This window comes from Mytilus edulis, chromosome 7, assembly GCF_963676685.1.
Source record: "Mytilus edulis chromosome 7, xbMytEdul2.2, whole genome shotgun sequence".
NCBI classification, from domain to species: domain Eukaryota; kingdom Metazoa; phylum Mollusca; class Bivalvia; order Mytilida; family Mytilidae; genus Mytilus; species Mytilus edulis.
The window spans coordinates 67,384,614-67,411,432 of NC_092350.1; the positions used below are offsets into that span (position 1 = coordinate 67,384,614).

A 26,819-nucleotide genomic window follows, 5' to 3' on the forward strand; every position below is an offset into this window, starting at 1 on the left:
GTTATAATAGTAAAGTGTCAGGTAAATATGGGCGATTGAGTAATTCTCTTAAAACCCTTAAGATATAGACTGTAGAATTGTGCCATTCCACTAGCCGTTTGTTTATGTCCTCTTTCAAGGACTTGGCCATGTTTTTCAGTTTGTTAACCAGTGTGAGCATCTGTATTGGAGACATGCTCACATGCCTTAGCCACTTGCCGGAGCCTCAAAAAAAGGTCAGGAAGTTGGCCAAGCTGTGGAGGTAAATTTCATACTTTCTGGTTGTATTCTGAAAAATATGAAACATTTTTATGAACTAATTGAAATAAAAACCCACGTATAATGAATATATCTTTAATGCGTACAACAAATTGTGAATCCTATTTTTCATCGTCTAGGGACTGCCCTGTTTTCCTTAAAGAAAAAAATATTATTAAAATTAAAACAGAAAAAAAAACATCAGTTACCCAGAAGCTAAACAGATAGCTTCTGTTTCGAGTGATCTCCTTGTTTCAAACAGACCATCGTACGCAAGCAAAGTTGTCCGCTCATTCAGTCACGTGAATACACAAACTCGCATGACTTGGCCAATTGATGCGGACAATTTCACAATGTTGCCTGTTGAAACGGAACCTACCGATAAAATATTAAATCCAAAAAAACTAAAATTTTCCGAAACCAGTACTCAGTCAAATCAATCTTCCCTACAGAGCTCAATATCATCACCAAAAAAAAAAAAAAATGAGAAAAAGAAATCAATTAAAAAAGAAACAGTAGAAATACACAATTGGGGCGGTGAATCTGTCTGGGATCTTCTCAGTGACATAGATGATTCTTCCACCTCAAAAAGTCTTCCTTCATCTTCATCTAAGACGTTAACTTCTTCGTCCAGTACAAAGTCTACTACAGCCCCATCTCCTCTTCGTTCTCCAGAAAAGAAGGATGTCCTAAAGAAGCCAGTAAATACTTCCTCTCAGAAGTCTTCTGATTCGAGATCGCGGGGTAGGGGTCGAGGCGGAGTAAAACCAGCTGCATGTGGTCCCGGAGATCGACGACTCTCCTCGCACAACAGATTTTCAACACTTGTCGACGAAACTGAAATGGAAACCGAAAGTGTTCCGCCACCCGAAAGATCACAATCTCAGGGTGAGCGAAATAAGAATGCTGGAAAACTCGACAGCATTCGCCCTTCTTTTATTAAACAATGACAAATATCATCCAATGGAATTGCCGAGGTCTTAAAATAAATTTTAACACTTCTAGTTCAGTCTTTTGTCTTCAAGAAACTCATCTAAAAGAAAGTGACAATGTATCTTTAAAAGGATACAACATGTATAGCACATTTTCTAAGGTAGATGAATGTGCAGCAGGCTGATCATCCATTTTTGTGAAGGACAACGTCAATCATAGCACAGTCCAACTCACCACGGATCTGCAAGCAGTTGCAATTCGTTTATCATTAGACAAAACAATTACGTTCTGGCAAGAAATCAAAAGGATTAAGTTCTGATGAATATATTACCTCTGAGAATGACAGCGTCTACTCAGATGAATCTCCACCCAGGAAGTCCAGGGATGGAAAGAAGAACAAGGAAGAAATACCTGTATACATTGCCAAGACTTTAAATAGTTGTATTGATGAGTTAACTGATTCTATAACACAAAATGATGGATTAGAAGATATTGACATGGACATGAATATTCCAAATGGATATTCTGCAGGGGATTCTGAACAGGAACAGTATGGCGCCCAACAGAAAAATCGTCATGTTAATGGAAACTATATTCCCAGTTTACAACTTCGGAATCTTAGTGAAAGTGAGGAACAGTCTTGTGAATACAATGGACAAGATCAGTTAGAAGATGCCAGACAAATGTCTTGGAGGAGTTCTGTATCATCTGGAGGTCAATCCTCAAGGTCAACATCTGAGACAAGGGATGCAAGTATGCAGACAGATAGTCCTTTTATGTCTCTGCCAATAAGATCACCAATGTCAACACAGACAGAAAGTGGTTCACGGCATTCTCTGTCAGCCTCACCTATCAGTGTGTGGAACTCTGTTGATAAATGTATAAAATCCCCAAAAGGTCATAGTGATGGAGGAAAGGAAAAATCACCAGGTGGAAAGAAAATGGTGAAAACAAAACAATGCAAACTTTCGGATCTTTCGCATACTACTCCAGATACTTGGTCAGCAGACATAACTGACGTACCACCAAATTTTGATGCTAATGTTGACATGGAATCTGGATCAGAATCTGACGGTGATGCTGTGATTGTAGAAACAGAAACATGTTCCCCTGCAACACCTTCAACGTCAGATCATTTTTTCGAATCTGGTTATATGGTACTACAAGAGCCACCATCAGGAAAACAAATTCCTGTGAAATATGAAGTAACGTTGAAACCTGAGGAAACAAATATTCATTATAATGTTGAAAAAACTGAGTATAAAACGTATGGACTTCATTCACCTGGCCGTGAAACAGAAAATATTCCTGAAAGTATAAATATTAACATTACGGATAATACATCAAATGTTTCTGAAAACAGATATGAAACTATTACACGGCAGCAGTTCCAATTAAATCAAGCAACTGATGAAACTCCTTCTGGAAATATTATTTCGGAAAGAACATTTCGTGCATCAAGTGAACTGTCCTCTGATCGATCTGATTCAAACTTGGAAATAAGATCTGAGCGGTCAAATGTTGATACAGATGAGCAAAATTTTGTGGAAACAACTGTCCAAAACTTTCCTATTAATCCTATTGACAATGATAGATTGATAGGAAAAGAAGAGGATATGTTTTCTCCAAGAGAATCAGATACTACATCAGACTATGGGACAATGATATATGATAGAAGGAGAGGCGTTTCAGCTGCTTATGATTCTGACGATATTGACTCCTTAGCTAGTTACGGGAAATACTTTACTGGATCTCAGGAAAATACTCCCCGTGGAAACATAACAAAATTGGAAAGTGACCAAACAGAAAGCGGATCTTTTCATGAGGGTGAAAATGAACCTCAAAATCTTGAACAAACATCAAATATGACACCAAGATCATTTATATCAGAAGATCAAAAGTTATCGGTAGAATCCATCAATGCAAGTCGTGATACATCAAGGTCATCAGACGATGTCTATGTTTCTGCTGAAATGAGTAGAACAAGCTCTATGTCATCAGAATATAAAACTCCACAACAATCACCTAGGGAGGGTGATGAAATAAATGACTTATCATGTGAAAACATTCAAATACCAGATATTTCGGATTCATCTAAAGCCTTAATCAATGAAAAACTCAAAGAAGAAATAAAAATGCAAAAAACTGTGTCTGTTAATACTGAACAGCTGAAAGAAAGGGAACAAGTTATTAGAGAAACATTGAAAAATGAACTTCAGAAAAAAGTTATGTTCAATATATATTCCACCCAATTCAATTATAGATAAAGCAAAACTCAAAAACCTTACTGATCAATTACCCTCACCATTTATACTTATGGGCGACATCAACTTCATTATGGGGTAGCAAGACTCATAATGCCAAAGGTAAGATCGTTGAGGACTTTGTCTCTCAAGAAGGATTATGCATTTTTAATGAAGGATCTTATACGTATCTTCATCCTGGAAACGGGTCTTATTCTTCTATTTGCGATCCCTCTCTGCTTCTGGATTATTCATGGCGTGTTCATGATGATTTATGTGGAAGTGATCACTTTCCAATAGTACTTGAACATCTTTTTCCTTCTGCCCAACAGAGAGTACCACGTTGGAAACTTGACAAGGCGGACTGGACCTTGTTTGAGAATCTCTGTCAAGCGGAACTTCTGTCAAAGATGTTTGAGACTGTGCTAGATCCAATTTTAACTTTTAATACAGTTTTAACGTCAATTGCTGACAGAACTATTCCTAAGACCTCGGCAGATCCGAAACATCCCAGCAAACCATGGTTTGATGACGCTTGTGATCAAGCCATAGGTGACCGTAAAAAATCTGACGGTTCAATCAACCAATGACGGAAAACTTGAGTAATTTCCGTATTTGTCCCGCTAAGGCACGGCGGACTTGTAGGCAAGCCCGACGAACATCCTGGAAAAAATGTATTAATAAAATAAAAGGTACAAATTCTAAAGCCACTGTAAAACATTTGAAAGACGGCAATGATTTATTAACATCTGAAAAAGATATTGCCAACACGCTTGGTGAAACTTTTGCGAAATCTTCTTCTTGTAACAACTACAGGGAAGACTTTAAAAAAAGTTAAAAACAAAAAGAAAAAATTAAATTAAACTTTAAATCAAAAAATGGTGAAAATTATAATAAACTATTTTCTCTTGAAGAACTTAAAACATCTCTGTCAAAAGCCCATGATACAGCTTGTGGGCCTGATAATATTCACTACCAACTCTTAAAACACTTGTCAGATTCCTCACTAGAAGCTCTCTTGCAGCTCATGAATAACATCTGGGAATCTGGTGATTTACCATCAATCTGGAAACTTGCAACCGTCGTGCCTATTCCAAAACCCAGTAAAGATCATACGGATCCTATTAATTATCGACCAATTGCTCTTACCAGTTGTGTCTGTAAAACACTCGACCGGATGGTCAATGCTCGCCTTGTTTGGTTCCTGGAATCAAATGGGCTATTAGCCAATATCCAGTGTGGATTCCGACAGGGCCGCAGTACTCTTGCTCATCTTGTTCGATTCGAATCATTTGTCCGTAATGGTTTTGCGAAAAATGAACATGTGGTGTCGGTCTTTTTCGACCTTGAGAAGGCCTATAATACTGCATGGAAATATGGTATTTTAAAAGATCTATTTGATATGGGGGTTGAAAGGCAATATGCCAAATTTTATTTCTAATTTTCTCTCTAACAGACAATTTAATGTTAGAGTGAATTCGACTATGTCTGATCTCTATGATCAAGAGATGGGTGTCCCTCAGGGTAGTATTTTATCTGTTACACTATTTAGTCTTGAAATCAACAGCCTTGTTGAAGTTTTAAAAAGTAATATTGAAGGTTCATTGTACGTTGATGATTTTTTAATATGTTACAGAGGCAAAGATATGAATAACATAGAAAGACAATTACAATTATGTCTTGGAAGAATTGAAAAATGGGCCTCAGAAAATGGTTTTAAATTTTCCACTTCAAAAACTGTCGGGATGCATTTTTGTAACAAAAGGAAATTGCATCTTGATCCAGAACTCACTTTGTACGGCAACCCAATTAAAATGGTTGATGAAACTAAATTTCTTGGGTTAATTTTCGATAAAAAGTTTACCTTTCTACCCATATCAAAATGTTAAAATAAAGATGTTTAAAAGCATTAGATATTTTAAAAGTTGTCGGCAGTACTGACTGGGGTGCTGATCGCAACATTTTACTTAATTTATATAGATCTCTTGTTAGATCTAAACTAGATTATGGCTCTATAGTGTATGGCTCTGCAAGGAAGTCCTACATACATGCATCACCAGGGTTTGTGTCTCTGTCTTGGCGCATTTAAACCTCACCAGTTGAGAGTCTGTATGTAGAGGCTGATGATCACTCACTCTCTTACAGACGTTTGAAGCTTGGACAATATGCTGTCAAACTAAAAGCCTATTCAGATAATCCAGCCGACAGCTGTGTTTTTAATCCGATTTATGAAGATATTTTTGCAAAACATGAAAATAAAATTCCTCCGTTAGGTATACGTTTAAAACCACATTTATCTTCTTTTGATTTAAAATCTGTTGCTCAAGTTAAAATTTGCAAATGTCCTCCATGGGAACTTCCCAAACCAAAAATGATATTTGATCTCCGTGAACACAATAAAAATAAAACAAATCCTTTTTTTTAATTCAGCAACACTATGCTGAAATTAAAGCCAATTATCCAGATTTTTCAACTGTCTATACTGATGGATCAAAAAATGGCGACAGAGTTGCATCTGCTGCTGACTTTAGGGACAGAGCTGCAACTCTCCGTTTGCCATCTAATGCATCCATCTTTACTGCTGAAGCAGAAGTAATAATTTTGGCTTTGAAATTTATTGCTTCTCCAGATAAAACCAAGTTTATTATATGTTCTGATTCAAAAAAGCTATACAAAATATTAAAATTAAAAACCGCACAATTCTCCAAATTTTATATGTAATGAGGAATTTAAAAATTCTTCTGAAAGAAATAATATTTCTATGGGTTCCGAATCGTGTTGGAATCCTTGGAAACACAGCTGTAGACCTTGAGGCAAAGCATGCCCCGGGTGACACTTTATCTAACTGTGATATACCATATACTGATTTTAAATCTAATATTAGAGAATATGTTTTTAATATTTTAAAAAATGAATGGAGTAAAAAAGATGATAATAAATTACATGATAATAAATTACATGAAATTAAACCTAATGTAGGTAAACCTTTTAATAATTTTATGTGCAGAAAAGATCAGTGTATTATTTCTAGATGTCGTATTGGTCATACTAGAATAACACACGAGTATCTTTTAAAAAATGAAGATGAACCACAATGTGTTCCTTGCAACTGCAATTATACTATTAAACATGTTTTAATTAATTGTATTGACTTTGCTGATATTCGTAGGAAGCATTTCAATGTCAATAATATGTATGATTTATTCAAAAATGTTCCATTTACAAATATTGTTGCATTTTTAAAAGAAATTGGAATTTATTATAGAATATAAAACTGTTATTATATTTAAATCGTTTTTAATTTTTATCACGTTATTTTACTGTTGATTTTTTATTTGTATATAATCAATTTGCTTTAGTCAAGAATTTTAGTATATTGAAGGACGTTTTGTCTTCTTTTAAAAATATGCTTTAAATTGTAAAAATATTCGAATTAGCTCTCGCCGCGATATAGCCTTTTTGTGCTAATTTGGCGTAAAGCAACCATTAATCAATCAATCAATCATGTAGGTAATTAAGTCTCCCAAACAAAGTTTGGAGACTTATTGTTTTTGCTCAGTTCTTATTATTTTTCTTCTTCTTCTTCTTCCTCTTCTTCCGCCACTTTAAAAATGAACTTGTCCGCAGCGTTTCTCCAAAACCGCTTGTCAGATTGACTTAGAATTTCATAAAATGGTAGACTAATATGTCTAGGTGAGCCATCAATCTTTCGTTTGTGCATTGGGGTCTATTAAGGGGTACTTTGGGGGGTAGAAAGGAGGGAGGGGTTTACTATAGAACCCTATGGGATTTTATTTTCTAAAATTTTCAAATGAATATAATTTGAAAATTGTAAGTGATAGATACATGCAGTCTTCAGAATTGATTATAGGACAATAAAACAAATCACATGCAAAATAGGGAGAGTCCCTGGGAGTTCATCCCCACCCCTTCAATTTGAGAATATGCTTATATCTTGTAAACGGTCCAGATCCCCACCCTTAAACCATATATATTCTTACATGGGACGATAAAACAAATCAAAATGAAATTAAAGGGAGGTCCCCGGAGGTCATCCCCACCCCGTTCAATTTGAGAATGTGCTATTATCTTGTAAACGGTCCAGTTCCCCACCCCTAAACCATATATATTCTTGTAGGGGACAATAAAACAAATGATATGAAATTAAAGGGAAGTCCTTAGGGGGTCACCCCACCCCCTCTTGTTTCAAAACTTGTAAACGGTCAAAATCCCCACCCCTAAACCATATATATTCTTGTAGGGGACAATAAAACAAATTAAATTAAATGAAAGACTCTAGGGGGTCACCCCACCCCCTCTTATTTGAAAACTTGTAAACGGTCAACATCCCCACCCCTAAACCATATATATTCTTGTAGGGGACAATAAAACAAATGAAATGAAATAAAAAGGAAGTCCAGAGGGGGTCACCCCACCCCCTCTTGTTTGAAAACTTGTAAACGGTCAACATTCCCACCCCTAAACTATATATATTCTTGTAGGGGACAATAAAACAAATGAAATGAAATAAGAGGGAAGTCCCAAGGGGGGTCACCCTACCCCCTCTTGTTTGAAAACTTGTAAACGATCAACATCCCCACCCCTAAACCATATATATTCTTGTATGGGACAATAAAGCTAATCAAATAAAATTAAAGGGAAGTTCCTGGGGTCGCCCCACCCCTTTCAATTTGAGAATGTGCTATTATCTTGTAAACGGTCCAGATCCCCACCCTTAAACCATATACATTCTTGTAGGGGATAATAAAACAAAAAAATGAAATGTAGGTAAATTTCCTGGGGGTTACTACCACCCCTCCTGTTTGAATACTTGTAAATGGTGGAGATCCCTACTTGTAAGCCATATATATTCTTGTATGGGACAAAAAATCAAATCAAATGAACATGGGACCATATGAATGGCGAGTTATGGGAGCTTTGTTTGGGAGACTTCGTAACAGCATCCTGTTACAATTACTTCTTGTTTTTCATGAAATTTCAATATGTTTAATCCAAGAACTTGTATTAGCAACAGCCTCATCAATGAAATTGTTCATCGCTGTAGTGGAAATAGGAAAAATAATACGTAATACGAAATACATGACGAAGAAGATAAAAATAAAGTCATTTAAAACGATTGAAAAAACATAATGCTAATGGCAATAAGTTTTAAGACTATAGGAAATAAACTCATCATAGATACCAGGATTAAAATTTTATATAAACACTCATCAGTGACGCTCGAATCAAAATATGTTTAAAGGTCAAATAAATAGTTTTTCTTTTCCTATTCCTAGACCTTCGCTTGTGCCGAACAAAAAATGGTCGAAAAATGTTCTCTCAAGCGACAAGTCGATCACGTTTGCCTTTTGTTACAGCTTAAGACTGATATTGACACAAAAAAATGTCAGAACAAACAATACTTAAACAAACTTGAACAGACAAGACCAAACATTGATAGAATTTAAAAATCAAATTAGTGAAAAATATGAAATTGGTTGAAAGCAAGACAAACAATATGAAAAACTTATCCGAAGTTATTAAAGATTCAAAGATTGAGATCGAGGATTTACACGCTAACATTGAAAAACAATTCGATAAAAATTATATTAATAATGAAATACTTGATATAATGAAATTTAAAACGAGAGACAGTTCTCAAGGGCGACCTTATTATAGTAATATACGACAAATTTATTATTTTATGCAAAGTCATGGGGTTGAAGTTGAACATATTGGTCCAATTTTGAAATATATGTTGGACACGTTCAATACTGAATATAGTGTCCTCCCAAGTTGTAGTTCGGCTCTTCTCCTTGACAAAGAAATTTAGTCAAAAGAACAAATGTCGGAAATTTATAATAAAAATGACAATCTTACGATGCACAGAGATGCCACAACTAAAAGTGGAAGACATGTTTATGCTGTTGAACTATCAAATGCAAAAAGTACATTTACGCTTGGTTTGTAAGAACTTGCTTATGGTCGTGCTGAAAAGTATGCTTAAACAACAGATGATATGATTTATAATATTAATGATCTGTGTACTGCTAATCCGGATTTAAAAATAATGTATAAAATTAAAATTTTATAACCGATAGAAGTGTGACAGAGGAAAAAACCTAATTGTATTTTGATGAAAAATTCCAATAAAATACCATCAATAGTTTTAAATGCTATGTGCATCCTCTCATTCAGATTGGGATGTAAGTGATGAAAATATTAAAGAAACAGAGATGGTGATGAAAAAATCTTTTGAGGGGTCCGTAGGTGGCCTGTTGCAAGGCAAAATTTCTGTCCATATCCAACATACCCTCATTTTCCAGTGGTAGTCCAAATTTCCCCGACCATCATCCCGGATGGCCTCTATCGTTTCAACCTACCTATTGTATTTATTGTGAACCTGTTCTCGTCCTGAATATGCATGAAATATTTGCCACTGGACGTTTAGCAACCAACAGTCAATCATATATAGTTATAAATTAGGTGAGAATGCAATTGATATAATAAAGTGGTTTCAGCATTCAAGGAAGGCTGTGCAAGCCCACATTGCTCAAGGAAAAACACCTGAAGTAAAACAGGCGTCAGCTCCAACACCAACAGCACCAGTTAGTGACACACCATCAGTGCACGGGGTAGGCTCTTCCAAATCAGCCATAGACACACGAGTGTCTCGGATGGAGCAGCAGCTTCGTCAACAACGAGAAGAGCAACAACAGAGCATGCAACAGATGCAAAGCCTACTATCCTCAATGGCTACACTAACAGAGGAAATGCGACAATCTAACAGATCTAGTGGTACTTCGCCCAGTCGGTACTATAGATCAGATAATACCTCTCGTGGACGTGGTCAAGGTAGAAGAGGTGGTTATAATAATCGTGCTGGTAAACGCAGGACACAGACCCCAGATGGGGCATGTTTTTATTGTCATAAACAGGTACATTTTAAAAGAGATTGCCGAAAGTTAAATAATTCACCTGGCAGCAAACCGTCAACACAGAACAAGCAAACAGAACGCAAATCAGTGACGATGAATGTGCCAGAGGACCAAGTTACGGAGAGACCATCTAATGGTTTTACGGTGGTAGGAACAATTGGGACTGCTCAACTCTAGATCTTGAGAGTGCAGGTACAAATCCAGAATAAGCTAGTGACTGCATTGATTGATACCGGCTCAGAGGTTACCATAATGCAGGACAAAGTTTTTGATTCGCTGAAAGAAAAACCTTATGTCATTAAAGAGACACTTATGCATGGTGCAGGCCGAGAAATGCAGATGACCTGCAGAATTACGAATCCTACTCTGTTTAGTATACAGGACCTACTTTTCAATCACAACCTATATATCGCTCCAATCGACTGCGAGATGCTACTGGGCCATGACTTCTTAGCTAGTAATACTGTTATACTCAACATTGGTCAAGGATACATGTCGATCAACGACAAGACAGTTAAGCTAGTCTTAGGAGGAGAGACACCATCTGCTCAACCCTCAGTCAGCAGAATTACAATACCAAGCTCGGTAGTAGTCCCACCTAACTCAGTAATGCAAATGAATTGTACAGTACCAGTACAGGATAATGATTTAGTTATAGAACCAAACTCGAAGACTACACTCTTGATTCCAAGATCAGTTTGTGCTAAAGAACAAAGTCCGGTTGTTTGTTTTATGAATGTGACGGACAACCCTGTCCGACTCCAGGGTGGAATAGAAGTAGCTGAGGCACATGCTGTGACCATAATTGAATCTATGGATGACCCTCAAGAGCTAAGTGTTGGTACTTGTTCAACCAGTAAACAGGGTACCAGTCAAAAGGGTACACCACCTAAACAAGAGGATCTCCCAGATCATCTCCAAGAACTCTTTATTACATCCAGTCAGGATTTGACAACAGATCAGAAATCAAAACTGAGAACGTTGCTTTACACATACAGTGATGTTTTTGCAAGAACAGAGTTTGACCTTGGTAATTTTAGTCATGTAGAACATGAAATTGATACTGGCGATGCCAGGCCTATTCAGCTCCGTATGCGGAGAACACCAGCTTGTTTTGTTCAAGAGGAGGAGGCGCACCTCAAGAAAATGTTAGATGCTGGAGTTATACAACCTTCAACATCAGAATGGGCTTCAGCACCAGTGCTTATCAGGAAGAAAGATGGCGGGGTACGCTGGTGCATAGACTTCAGAAGGCTCAACTGTCACATCACGTGATTTATTTCCGTTGCCCCTGATAGACGAATGTCTGGATACTTTGGCTGGTAACATATGGTACTCCAAACTGGACGCTAATAGCGCGTATTGGCAAATAAAGATCAAGCCAGAGGACCGTAAGAAGACAGCATATGTTACCAAATATGGATTGTTTGAGTGCGTCAAGATGGCTTTTGGACTTTGCAACGCCCCAGGTACTTATGCCAGAGTGAGGAACCTTGTCCTCAGAGGTTTAACGTGGAAAACTGTTTTGGCCTTTCTTGATGACATATTGGTTTTAGGACCATCTTTTGATGAACATCTCACTAACCTACAAAATGTATTTGCTAGATTTCGAGAGTATGGACTTAGATTAAAGCCTAAAAAGTGTGCTCTGTTCAGAACAAGTGTAGAATTTTTAGGCAGGAGTGTCAGTAACCAGGGCCTCCAAATAGGCCAGCAACATTTGCAACCAGTTAGTGGTTGGGTGGTGCCTACTTGCACAAAAGAAGTTGAACAATTCCTGGGATTTGTGAACTACCACCGTTCATTTATCAAGGACTATGCCAAAATATCTGCTCCACTGTATGAAGTGACAGGAAAAAATTTGTTTTCATGGAACCATGAACGTCAACTTGCATTTCAGACGTTAAAAGACAACTTGCTATCTGCATCAGTCCTTACTTTGCCTAACAACAAGGATTATTTCATCCTGGATACGGACGCCTCCCAAAATGCAATAGGCGCAGAACTTATTCAGGTTCAAGATGGAGAGGAACGGACCATAGCATATGGTAGCTTTGTACTTACAGCCGAACAAAAACGTTATTGCACAACTAGAAAGGAGTTGTTGGCGGTAATTAGATTTACTAGACAGTTCAGACACTACCTTCTGGGAAGACAATTCACGGTGAGGACAGACCATAGTAGTTTGACATGGCTTGTCAATTTCAAAGAGCCCCAAGGGCAATTAGCTAGATGGTTAGAAGAGCTCAGCCAATATGACCTGGTCATAAAAGCATAGGCCAGGTAAACAACACATTGATGCAGATGTCTTGTCTCGTCTCCCGAATAGGTTAAAAGAATGTCCACATTATACTGCAGACACCATAAAGGGCTGTAATTACTGCCAGCGAGCACATCAAAGTTGGGCACAGTTTTTAAGTGATGTAGATGAAGCAGTCCCACTGGCTAGAAAAAGGAAGCAAAAGCCAAGATTACTTAAACGAGTGGCAACAGCAATGATGATGTTATTTGAAACACCAGAAAAGGTTTCAACCTTGGAACAACCTGCAGTACCAGTTGAATCTGCAGTTATAGAAGACTGCTGTCACACTAGCAGCTTAAACTCAATTGAGCCAAAAGCAAGCCAGTAGTCTGAGGAATGTGATTTACCACCATTCAGTACAGGTATGGAATTGATATTTACTCCATCAACGGCAAGAATTGTAATGGATGACTCTTCTGATTGTGTCGTGGCAGCAATCGCACAAGAAGAGGGCATAACCATCTCAGGTTTCAGTGAAGAGGATATTAAAACAGGACAGGAGAGTGATCTAGACTTGATGTTTATCCTCCCGTATTTAAAAGATGGCTGTGAACCAATATCCAATGATTTGTTTCTAGCACCACCAGCAGCCAAGAGTCACTGGATCAATAAAGAAAGATTTTTCCTAGACGACAATGGTATTTTAAAGAGTCAACCCAAAACAGAGGGAGCCAATACAAGACTTGTTGTACCCGCTTCTTTAAGACAAACAGTAATGGAGCTCTGTCATGACCTGCCTAGTGCAGGACATCAAGGTGTATCAAGGACCATGTCCAAGATAAAGGACAAATATCACTGGTATAACATGACCAAAGACATTAACTTGTTTGTAGTTAGTTGTGATACTTGTAACAAGAACAAGAAAGCGAGCAGACATAGTAAATGTCCTCTGACCAAGTACCATGCTGGGTACCCTATGGAAAGAGTCCACATAGATTTTATGGGCCCTTTGCCAAAGACGAAACAAAACAATGAACATATTTTAATGATGACAGACCAATTCACCAAGTGGACGGAATGTATACCACTACCGTCACAAACGGCTTAAGTAACTGCTCAGGCGGCTATTAATGAGTTTTTTACAAGATTTGGCTATCCCTTCCAGCTATTTTCAGATCAGGGACGTAACTTTGAGAGCGCACTCTTTAAAGCAGTATGTGATTTGCTACAAATTCATAAGGCGAGAACGACCCCATATCGTCCTCAGTCAAATGGACAGGTTGAGAGACAGAACCGCAGTCTCATGGATGCAGTCAGATGCTTTGTTGATTCACAACAAGAAAACTGGGATCAACATATTGCTCAACTAGGGGGAGCCATGAGATCTAGTGTAAACAGGAGTACAGGGTATACACTAAACAAGCTAATGCTGGGCAGGGAAACCAATCAGCCAGCAGACCTTATGTTCGGCAGTCAGAGCGAAAGGAAGTATGAGGGTGCTGATAGCTATATCATAGACCTTGAAAAAGCTATTAAAAGTGCGCATACTATTGCTCGGGATAAGCTTAAGACCTCCCAGGAGAGAATGAAGCGAGACTATGACCTTAGGGTCTTAGAAAAATCGTACCAGCCGGGGGATCTTGTGTATGTTTTAGACACTGCCCAAATTAAGGGTAAATGTAACAAATTAGGGTCACCATGGAAAGGGCCAGGCATTGTAATTAGTAAGGTTACCGGGTACGTGTACAAGGTGAAACTCCAACGGGTGGTTTTTAACACTAATCATGACCGACTCAAGCCATGTGGGGATAGGAAGATTCCTGCTTGGTTGGAGACGTGTAGGCCAGGTACTTATACATCCCTACACAAAAAGACACAATGAACAGATCTGAGAGTACTCCCAGTTATACTGCATAGTCAGCTTTAAAAGGTCCAGAAATGACAATGAACACAATTCAAATCAGAAAACTAACAACCTAATTTATGTACAAAAAATGGAAAAACAGTTAAATGTTACACATAAACAAAGGACAATCACTGAATTATAGTCTCCTGACTTGGAACATGCACATATATTATGAATGTGGCAGGGTATAAGGAACTATGAAAATGTTTAGTTTTTGTGGTTTGGTTTATTTTCCGGATACTGTAAGCAATAAGGCCACTTTATTTAGTGAACGGAATGATTGTAAGATGCACATGTCTGTCTGTCATATTTTATATGACCGTGACCTCATTTTCATTGGTCAATGAAACACTGCATTGTTTATCATAATTATGCTTAAAGTTACAGGTAGATTATATTTGTAGGACATGTAACAATTGTAAGGTGTGCATGTCTCTCTGGCAGATTCATAAAACCATGACCGCATTTTATGGTTCTTTGGTCAATGCTAAGTTTTCTTGGTTTTGTCATCTTATTATTATAAGCATAGGTCTACTTGTTGTACGGAATGAATGCAAGGTGTCATATAAAAAAAGATGTCTGTTTGCCAAGGTTAATTTTACTAAGACCTCATTTTCATAAAACAATGATAATATTAAACAGCAAGAATGAGGATCAAGTCGAAGTTATAAACAAATGAGGCAAAATTTTCAGTTGCCTACTTTTTATGTATTAGTAGTTTTTTTTTTTTTTGGTCATTAAATGATATTGTTTACCCTTTTATGTGTAGGGCAAAATATTGAAGATAAAGGGAACTATAAACAGAAGAAAGTATCAACAAACATAGATTTACAAAGGTCAACAAAGCCTAAATGGTAAGTCCACTGTTAAAAAAAGTTTTAGCCCTTGAGTAATGATTAAATATTTGTTAAACTAAGATGTGGTACGATAAATGAGAAAACTATCCATCAGAGTTCAATTAAGTGGATGTAACCATTGTAATTACTTATTAGAGGCCATTGATGACCTGTTAGTATTGAAAAAACTCATACCCTATACATGATATTGTAATCTATAGAAGAAAACGCTAACAAAATTTGAAACGAAGCATCAATTCAAACTTCAAATATACCAGACTAATTTATAAAAAAAACAAAATATTATGAAAAACAAAAATGACGGATATGAAACAACATCAACCACTGAACTATGTACAAGCTCCTGATATTGGACAGGCATATTATGGCTGGGTTGATATAAAAATAAGAAGCAGTCTGATTTCAAGTAAGACTTTTCTCCTATAGAGATCAAATGACATGGCTCGAGGGTATAAAAATTTTAGAAAAATATTATTGAGGCCCCTCATGGGGGGGTCCTAGTAATCACATAATCACCATTTTTTTGTCAATATAATCACATAATCATTAAATATTTGCTTATCTTTAGTAATCAAATAATCATAAACTAAAAATACAGTCCTAGGTAATCAAATAATCATGAAATATTTGGCTTAATAATCAAATAATCATTAAAAAAACGGCCAAGTAATCACATAATCAAAAACCCCATGAGGGCCCTCATTATTGTTTTTTTTTTTCTTAACTGATTTTATTTATAACTTTATTAGTTTTTACTTTATCATATGGTACAGAAATCATTCTAAAAAATCAATTCGTTTTGGCCCCAGACAACTTTTAAAATGTATATATCATTGAAAAAGCTCCAAATTATCTCCCTTTGGTGCAGAAATGCCATTTTTTGGCATGAGAATTGTAATATCTTTTCCAGCTCATCAGTGACCTATATTTTTTATTATCATTTTCAACTAATAAAATTGAGAAAGGAAATGGTGAATATGTCAAAGCGACAACCACCCGACCATAGAGCAAACAACAGCCGAAGGCAACCAATGGGTCTTCAATGTAGCGAGAATTCCCGCACCCGTAGGTGTCCTTCAGCTGGCCCCTAAAATATGCATAATAGTACAGTGATAATGGACGTCATACTAAACTCCGAATTATACACAAGAAACTAAAATTTAAAATCATACAAGACTAACAAAGGCCAGAGGCTCCTGACTTGGGACAGGCGCAAAATTGCGGCGGGGTTAAACATGTTTATGAGATCTCAACCCTCCCCCTATACCTCTAGCCAATGTAGAAAAGTAAAAGAATAACAATACGCACATTAAAATTCAGTTCAAGAGAAGTCCGAGTCTGATGTCAAAAGATGTAACAAAAGAAAATAAATAAAATGACAATAATACATAAATAACAACAGACTACTAGCAGTTAACTGACATGCCAGCTCCAGACCTCAATTAAACTGATTGAAAGATTATGTCTTCATCATATGAATATCAGGAACAATCCCTCCCGTTAGGGGTTTAGTATCATACTAACTTTACTTAAACTAAACTATTGTAAAATTTAAGCGATTTCTGTAATTAAGTTCTTTTTTCATTTTAAAATTACCTCTATTTCTCCTATTAGTTTACAGAAAAAAAAGTACCTTTACAAAAATGTATATATGCTTCTTTCAAAGGCAGATTGTGAGGGTGAATGAATGGTGTCCCCATTTCTGTAATTTAATTTTTCTTTTTTTCTATAAAGTATAAGATAAAGTTCATTTATTATAGAAAATTATAGCGTAACCCTATATTAAGAAAAAAAAAATTGATTGAAACCTGCGAGCCCCATTAATTTAACAAAAATAGTTCACTGTACAGCCTTTGACAATGAGCAAACGCTATACCGGACAGTGGTTTTAATAACCATGATAACAGCACAACATTTGAACAAATTGTAAAAATTTGTTGCAATGGGCTTATGTTCTTATGTTGTACTGTTATACCACTATCCCAGGTTAGGGGGAGGGTTGGGATCCTGCTAACATGTTTAACCCCGCCACATTATTAATGTATGTGCCTGTCCCAAGTCAGGAGCCTGTAATTCAGTGGTTGACGTTTGTTTATATGTTACATATTTGTTTTTCTTTTAATTTTTTTTACAAAAATAAGGCCGTTAGTTTTCTCGTTTGAATTGTTTTACATTGTCTTATCGGGGCCTTTTATAGCTGACTATGCAGTATGGGCTTTGCTCTTTGTTGAAGGCGGTACGGTGACGTTTAGTTGTTAATGTCTGTGTCATTTTGGTCTTTTGTGGATAGTTGTCTCATTGGCAATCATACCACATCTTCTTTTTTATATTAACTCAAAAGACTGCAACAAGGAACCAAACAATAACCAGTAATATGTAAATCATAGACACAAAGCACTGAAATAAGAGTACTAGCAATAGATATTTAAATGCAAGTTTATTAAAATGTTCATAAACATGATAAAATAGCCATTTATTGCTGTATTTCTCTTCACTGATTTTTTGAGTTTTGTGTATTTGTAGGTCAGACATCTCGGTTTTCATGGTCATCATTCAACAGATCAATACTGAACAGAAAACTTGGAAGATGATATTTTTCTCAATAGTGCAACTTTTTTTATTAATTTGAAATGGAACGTTTTTTTCCTACATCAAATAGAAAAAGGAAATTTCAACATAATGAAAAAAATATTAGTATGTTGTTGTCCAAATAAACCTGCTTTGTCTTCTCATTTAAATCGCTCCATCCAATAAAGATGTACGGAGGAAGATCTTTGAAGAACAGATTGAAAAATGTTTTGTCTAAGAATTGCGGGAATATTCTAGTGGATGAAATAATTTATTGACTTGACTCTTATAAAGTGAACTGAAAGATTGTACATAGCAAGCAGCGAAAAAGAAAACTAAAACTTTAACACAAAAAGTGTTTAAATTATAAATTTGCAAATATAAGCATATGTACACCACAAAGGTATATAATTCAAATTGTTTGCATATTCATGTATTGCAATGAAACTATAACAAAGAAAACCTTATTTCATGAAAAGAGTAAACTATTCAGTCAGAATATGAAATATTTTTTTTCAGTTCTATTTTTCATTATAAAATAAACAAGACAAAGATTTCAAAACAATATTTTTATGCCCACCTACGATAGTAGAGGGGCATTATGTTTTCTGGTCTGTGCGTCCGTTCGTTCGTCCGTCCGTCTGTTCGTTCGTCTGTCCCGCTTCAGGTTAAAGTTTTTGGTCAAGGTAGATTTTGATGAAGTTGAAGTCCAATATGGTCTACGACTGTTCCAGGCATGCGTATAAAAGACTGGAACAACACAAGGTTGTTCCAAAATAAAACCAGTCATTTTTTATATACCACAAACTAAGCAGAGATGCAGATTAAAATGCATAAATGTGTTCAGGAGATTAATAAATTTCTTATTCAAGGGAAAGCTGAAGGGGTATGCACTCCACAAATATTTGTGTAAAACATGGAAAAACACTTTTTTTCGACAAGTTTGTTGATGTAGTGCATGCCTCTGAAAAAACTAAAGGAAATTGGTTTGCAAATTTACAAAGTGTATTCATGCCAACACACCATTATTCAAACAATCTATTAATAGGATTGTTGCAGTGTCAATGGACGGGACAGTTAATATCAACTCTGGTATTGGTTCGGTTACAGTGCAGATTGATTTTAACCGCTTCATTACCTGAAAAATATAAATGTATTTATTCATGAACTTTATGATACAAATAGACTTGTGAATAGACATTGAAATAATTAAACAAATCATATAAAAAAGATGTGGTATGATTGCCAATGAGACAACTATCCACAAAAGACCAAAATGACACAGACATCAACAACTGTAGGTCACCGTACGGCCTTCAACAACGAGCAAAGCCCATATCGCATAGTCAGCTATAAAAGGCCCCGATAAGACAATGTAAATAAAGGCAACAGTAGTATACCATTGTTCAAAACTCATAAATCCATGGAAAAAAAAAAAAAATCGGGGTAACAAACTAAAACTGGGGGAAACGCATTAAATATAAGTGAACAACGACACAGCATTAAAATGTAACACACACAGAAACGGACTAAGCATTAGACAAAAAAAACCAATTCAAACGAGAAAACGGCCTTATTTATGTAAAAAAAAAATAACGAAAAAAAAATATGTAACACATAAACAAACGACAACCACTGAATTACAGGCTCCTGACTTGGGACAGGCACATACATAAATAATGTGGCGGGGTTAAACATGTTAGCGGGATCCCAACCCTCCCCCTAACCTGGGACAGTGGTACATAAAGGCAACAGTAGTATACCGCTGTTCAAAACTCATAAATCCATGGACAAAAAACAAACAGTACAACATAAGAACAAACTATAAAAATCAGTTGAAAAAACTTAACTCATCAGATGGACAAAAATCCAAATGGACATCCTCATCAAAACCACTGTAATAAAACATTGACTTAACTTATTTGCTATCTGTGATATTTGATAGAACCAAGCATGTGATAACTGTACCTAATTTTAACATCATCTTTTCCTGACAGTTTTAGTTTCTATATAAATATTTTTCCAATAAGTTATGTTGTTTTTATTTGTTTTAATAAATGAATATATCATTTAGTTATTTAAAACTAAAAGCACTGAGAATTAACATTTATTTAATTAATTTTGTTTCTATTGTCAGATATATAACGAAGCTATTTGTTTTTCTACGAGCCTTGTTGTAAGAACGCTGCATTATGATTATCACGGAAGGAGTGAGCCTGTTCATTTGAAATGGAGGGGCTGCAATATATTTGGAAAGATGGAAGGACGGACAACGGACAGCATACCGAAAACAGTAAAATCACAAAAATACTGTACTCGGAGGAAAATCAAATCTAACAGTCCATAATCACATGGCAAAATCAGACGACAATACACATCAAAAACGAATGGACAACTGTCCTATTCCTGACTTGGTACAGACATTTGCAAATGTAGAAAATGGTGGCTTGAACCTGGTTTTACAGCGCTAAACTCACTTGTACGACGATCGCGCCAAATTTAATAATATTGATAATGACGCGTGAACAAAACAAACAGACACAATCGGTAAAAATGTCACAAATAAAGGTAAAAAGTATAATTATATAGGTCATCTTCGTGAAAAGGGAACGGGATTACATTTACGACATAAGGAACATATCCGATATCGTCTATAATACAGATATTCCATAACGTTGAACCAACTCGTGATGGCGTCCGTACAATTTACGAAGTGAGAATTTCAGCTTCTCAAAACGTCACTGTTGGGAAGCCGAAATCATCTTTTTCGTCGTAAGGCTTTGTCATCAACCGACCCTCATAGTCAATTTAAAGATATAAATCCCAATCGAGTGCTCAAACACATCAACCGAAGGGACAGCAACTATCTTATTTCTGACTTGGTACAGGTATTTCCTATGTAGAAAAGGGTGGATTAAACCTGGATTTATAGTGCTTAACCTCTCACTTTGTACGATAGTTTCATCAAATTCCGTTATATTTACAACGATGCGTAAACTAAACAGACATTAACCCCGTCGCATTTTTTCAGCCTCTTGCCTTTGTAATTCTTGTATTATTTTTCATTTTAGTTTCTTGTGTACAATTTGGAGTTTAGTAAGGCGTTCATTATCACTGAACTAGTATATATATTTGATTAGGTGCCAGCTGAAGGACGCCTCCGGATGCGGAAATTTCTCGCTGCATTGAAGACCTGTTGGTGACCTTCTGCAGCTGTTGTCTGCTCTCTGGTCGGGTAGTTGTCTCTTTCACACATTTTCCATTTCCTTTTTAATTTTATAATATATAAACTAGTCAAAATATGGGTACAGCAGTCATCACCGTGTTACAACTTTAAAAGGAACAATTTAACAGAACACAAAAGCATCTATCAAATTCGCGTGTCTGGCGTCAGAAAAGGTATGCGTCACATAGGCAGAAACTTTGTCGTTCAATTTATATACTAAACAATTTAATAAAATTTCACATCGGCAAATTTTGCATACAGGGTTAAAGAAATCAAAGTAAATTAGAATTTAATTCAGAAATAGACCGAGATTTAAAAAGTCCAAAAGTTTTATAGAATTTATAAGAATCCACAACTGGATAATTCCATTTAACTCTTAAATAATTTTGACGTTAGTGGTACAACGCATTTTCTAATATATAATTGAAAGATAAACGTAATGACATATAAAACAATAACATACTGACGGAATCTTTTCAAGTACAGTCACGTTATAAGAACCAAAGAAACACAAAAATATACAAAACACACCAGCAAAAATGAAAGATAATACAAACACATTGATGGGATGTACAAGTACCGAGCCACGTCAAATGGGTATCACAGAAAACAATCCAAACAGTAAAAGTATTACTATTAATAGAACCAAGCACAAATGAAAGAACAATATAACACGTTGTTAAGATGATAAACAGCGTCAGTACGCATTTTCTATACATCAAGACCATCATGTATTGTAATATATAACACGTTGTGAAGATGATACAAACGTCAGTATGTAGAATCTATACATCTAGACCATGTAGTATATGTGAAGTTGATACGGGAGATTTATCAACAAGGGCTTGGTACCTTCCGATGAACTTTTTAGAAAGATGACGAGATGTTCCTTGACAAACCACTGGTTCATCAACTTTCTGTTTAGACACTGGTGACGTTTTACAGGGTAGGAGTTGCAAGCTGTTGAATATCGAATAATTTGGGAAATGTATATGCAGGTGAAGTTGGTATATTGCTACAAAGGTGGGGAAAATTTATAATTTCAAAATTAAAGTGGTCTCGTTTGTCATAGATTTTGGTACTGAGATGACTGTGTATCCAAAATTCGAGATACACATCTAAAAATGAGGCGGAGGAAACTGTGTCTGTTGTTTCTTTAATTTCTAGTTCTGGGGGATATATTATTGGAACCCAATCAGAAAAGATCGGATTGTTTATGGAAAGAAGATCATCAATATATCTGAAAGTGAAATTAAATAATCTGACTTCTTTAATCTTTTTGTTTTTGACAAGTGTCTGAAGAAATTCCGAAACATATGAGAATAAGAAGAGGTCGGCTCAGCTTGTTCCGATAGGAATGCCGACAATTGTTGAAAAAGTATACCTCCAAACTCAACAAATTTATTGTCGATAAGAAGCTCCAGCTTACTGATCACTTGTTCTTCTGTGTAGCATGTTTTACCTTTTTGTGGACAGAATTTTAGTCAATATAATTTTAGTCATTCCCTTTCATGAATGTGACCTACCGAATAAGACTATTTACCGGATTTTTTGTCACATAAGCACCACGATGGGTGCCACGTCTGTAGATCTGATTACCCTGTCCGGAGCACCTGAGATCACCCTTAGTTTTTGGTTTGGTTCGAGTTCCTTATTCTTTAGTATTCTATGTTGTATCATGTTTACTATTGCTTGTCTGTTTGTCTTTTTCATTTATAGCCATGACGTTGTCAGTTTATTTTCGATTATGAGTTTATGACTTACCCAAGGTTATGAGATTATGACTTGCCCCAGGAGTAGATTACCTTAGCCGTATTTGGCACAACTTTTTGGAATTTTGGGTCCTCAATGCTCTTCAACTTTGTATTTATTTGGCTTTTTTTTAACTATTTTGATGTGAGCGTCACTGATGAGTCTTATGTAGACAAAACGCGCGTCTGGCGTATAAAATTATAATCCTGGTACTTTTGATAATTATTGACTGTCCCTCTGGTATCTTACGTCCCTCTTTTAAGTCGGAATCTCGGAAGTATTTTGGACCTCTTGAAAAAGTAAAAAAAGGTTTTGACAATGGAATGGAGTATAACTTAGTTCTGATATGATGAAAGGTTCTTGAACAGACGTTAACCGACTATCAATTGTCACGCTGTGCACAGCAGGTGGTATATATTTTCTCTTACCATGAATTCTATTTTGTCGGGCAGATATATTAAAAAAAATGAATGTATTGACAGTGCTACATACGGGACTAGACAAAATACCTACACCACCAATTATGTCATTGCATCCATAGGGAATGAGATACAAAATGGGGGCGAAAGATATCAAAGGGGCAGTGTGATCAATAAAATGAATGTCGATCATTATGTTAAAAAATAATGTATATTCATTATTCTGCACGTCATGTATGGCCGTCTTGATTGACCAATAAAACTGTTCTTATCACCTTAAAAACACCAATAGAAAAGTGAGAAATATATTAGAATTATCACTGAGTCAATAAATTCATTCTTTGTTATTTCTCACATGAAAAAACCTACGCTTATAATGGGACTTTTAGTTGCCCTTTGCTTTTGTAGAGTAATTTGTATGGTTTTCAAGATTACACCAAAACCGGTTTATTTTACCTGTTCATGTGTGACAGGTGAAGTCCGTGTTTAATATTATATTATTATTATTTGAATCGTGTAATTCAGTTCTGACTATGTTTCTCTACTATCTTGAATATTTCTTACTTTTTACATATTATGTTGTTTGAGGTTAAAGCGGTTGATATATTGTGTATTTGGAGCTGTTAGTAGGGGATCCTCGGGTGTGACTGCAGCAACATTTGCAAAGGAGCGCTCCTGCACTGAATTTTGATGAGTCTTCTGATTGGGACGAGTGGCACGCTGATGTATCAGCCCTCCAGACTTGAGGCCCTGTGCATGTCGTCCAAGCACAGTGAGGAGTACCGGCATGTTGTACAGCATGGTCCTGTAGCTATAGGGTAACTCCAAATACTCCTTCTCCCCACAGATCATCTCACCGGCGATAATACTCGTCTCATTCTAATGTCCGTATAATACACCTGGTCCTCGTACCAAAGATGGACACTACTACAATATCGTCCATAAACTAGCGTACCAAATCCAGGTACGTGTGTAGTGGGTACCAATGAAGCCTGGAGTTGACATCCTCCTGTCAATCCTCTCAAACGTATCTGCATTCCGCCATTACCGGATCGAGGATACCGTCACCAATCTCGCTCTCCGACTCGTTCTTGAGGTTAAATGTAGCAGTTAAATGTAGCAATTCATTGCAAATTGTTAGTATGTCTTGTCTATACGTATGATGTGCACATTTTAACACTGTGTATTCAGACAAATGTCAGATAAACCTAGGCATATCTTTTTGATAGTCTGATACAAAAAGATTAAATATTGGTTGGCCCATTTAGAAAAAAATATATGTTCAATGATTTCCTGTTAGATCTAGTTTGCAAACACTATAATTGCAATAACTTTAAAATGGCATGTTTAAGTGCACATTCATACTTTCAAAAATAACTTCAATGATACTGATTAACAAAGAATATTAGTGGTGAGTGATGTATGCTCTTGTGAGCCTCTTGTTATGTATACCAGTAATTGCTATTGGTGCATTGTATAATAGCAAAATAATATGACTATACTTAACTTATTGCACATAACATGCTTGTAAGTTAATTTATGCACAGTCCCAAAAAATCTGAAGGTCCAATAGGATAAGCATGCAGCAGTACAATATAAATGTAAAATTTCTGTTTAAGTTAACCTATAGTTTTGTATTTTGATCCTTGAATTCAAAAACATGTATTTAATGCGCTGTTAGGTTTGTTGAGTCACTAGGGAAAGTAGTTTGTTTGTGATTTGATTATTTGTTGCTGGGTTGCTGTCCATAGACAAATATTCCCTTCTTCTATATATATGTAGAATATGTCTTAGTTATTGATAAGTTTGTTGTTGTTTATGCTTATCTGTCCTTCCTTCTGAAGGGACATACACATGAGGATATTGATCAACGATTTTCAGTAATTTCACACAGATTACGACTGGTTAATGCCATGACTCTTCCTCAGCTACGAAAGGAAAAAGAATCATGTTTTCATGATAAACCACACCAGAAAGTGTTAGAATGTGTACGAGATGTCAAATCATGGTTAGATTAGCAAGTGTACGAGATGTCAAATCATGGTTAGACACTTCTCTTCGTGAGATGCCATTCCATTCCTTCCAACATCAGTTTTGGTATGTATTAGCCTCTTTTATGAATAAGTTAATCATATTTAAAATGTAACAGTTCATAGCAATAAATACTTAGCAAAAGTACAAACTATTTAGAAATGATTGCACTCTGCTCACACTTATCACTTGGATAATGAAGTTCTAATAAAAATTAGGAATAATCAGAAAAATCTGAACTGAACCATCAACTTTTTGGAAAGGAGTTTTTGAAATACTAATAGAGCATTTTTGATCAGATTTTCTTCAAATTAGCTGCAAGAAAAAGGGAAACAACAGACAATATCAGATAAAAAAAATATTGAAGGGAACCGTTATGTTGGGGAAGATCATATTAGAATATCCCATATATCTATACTTGTAACTGCGGTAACACCTGCAGTTTTATCAGAGTATCTTCATTATTAATTAAGGTTCTCACTTATTGATACCTTTTCCAAGTCTGATGAATAAAATACTGCCCAGAAATTATTGTATGTCTTGAAAAAGAGTCTCAGATTGCAAGATAATAACATGTTTCATAGCTCAATACTTTATATAAAGATGCCATGTAAGAAGTTTCCATCTGTCACATGTGACATGACCCTGACTATAATTTCATAATTAGTGAAATGCTTAGAAAATCAACCTAAAAAATATAATAGAAGCAAACAGGATCCAGAAACGAGCAACGCTTTTTTAGTTTGTTTTACTCGTGTGATATTTTGTTTTTACTTTAGGCTCTTTCGTGACCATGTTCGCATTACTATAAGACGTGTTACGGTACTTGTCTATCCTAAACTCATGTATTTAGTTTAAATGTTTAATGTTATATTTGTAATTCTCATCGGATTTTGTCAAATGTGTTGACGTCTTTTCTATTATATTTATGTGTTATGGAAACAAAAATTAATCACCGCCGTCATTTATTAGATTTAATTTTGGTCAACTTAATCTGTACGATAATTTACGTTTGAAGTTGGATTCATAACAAACTGCACATATATATATTATAGTTAATTGCTATTAATAAGTATTGAAATATGCATTGTGTTTCAATGCAATATCAGTATTTAGTTCTATTTTAATCTTTAATCAATCCTAATTCTATCTGACTTTTGAGATATAGTTTTTCATATGTGACGTAACTTTTCTGCTGTATCAGAAATTTCATGTATTGAAATTTTAAATGCCTTTTCACCATCGTATGTGACGTAATTTTTAATGCCTTTTCACCGTCGTATGTGACGTCATTTTCATAATTTACTGCGTTGAGGCCTGGGGTGTGTCTATTCTGTGTTGGTCATTCATTATGTATTCGTGTTTGTTTTATGTAATGAGTTAATACTTCAGTTTCATTATGTATATCTGTTATGTTCATTTGATAAAATTTACTGTTTGCAATAGCATTAATTGTTCTAAATAATT

General features: G+C 35.8%; 2 protein-coding genes across 2 annotated transcripts; both read left to right on the top strand.

The window, feature by feature from the left end:
* Nucleotides 1–590: 590 nt before the first annotated feature.
* Nucleotides 591–10,528, top strand: LOC139483358 (uncharacterized). Its single transcript, XM_071267382.1, has 4 exons — nt 591–938; nt 1,443–3,395; nt 5,844–6,005; nt 9,926–10,528. Exons 1-4 carry the CDS (start codon nt 591–593, stop codon nt 10,526–10,528), a joined length of 3,066 nt encoding a protein of 1,021 aa, XP_071123483.1.
* Nucleotides 10,529–13,896: 3,368 nt separating this feature from the next.
* On the top strand, nt 13,897–14,475 carry LOC139483359 (uncharacterized). The gene has a single exon (XM_071267383.1). The coding sequence runs from the start codon at nt 13,897–13,899 to the stop codon at nt 14,473–14,475; it is 579 nt and encodes a 192-aa protein (XP_071123484.1).
* The last annotated feature ends 12,344 nt before the right edge of the window (nt 14,476–26,819 follow it).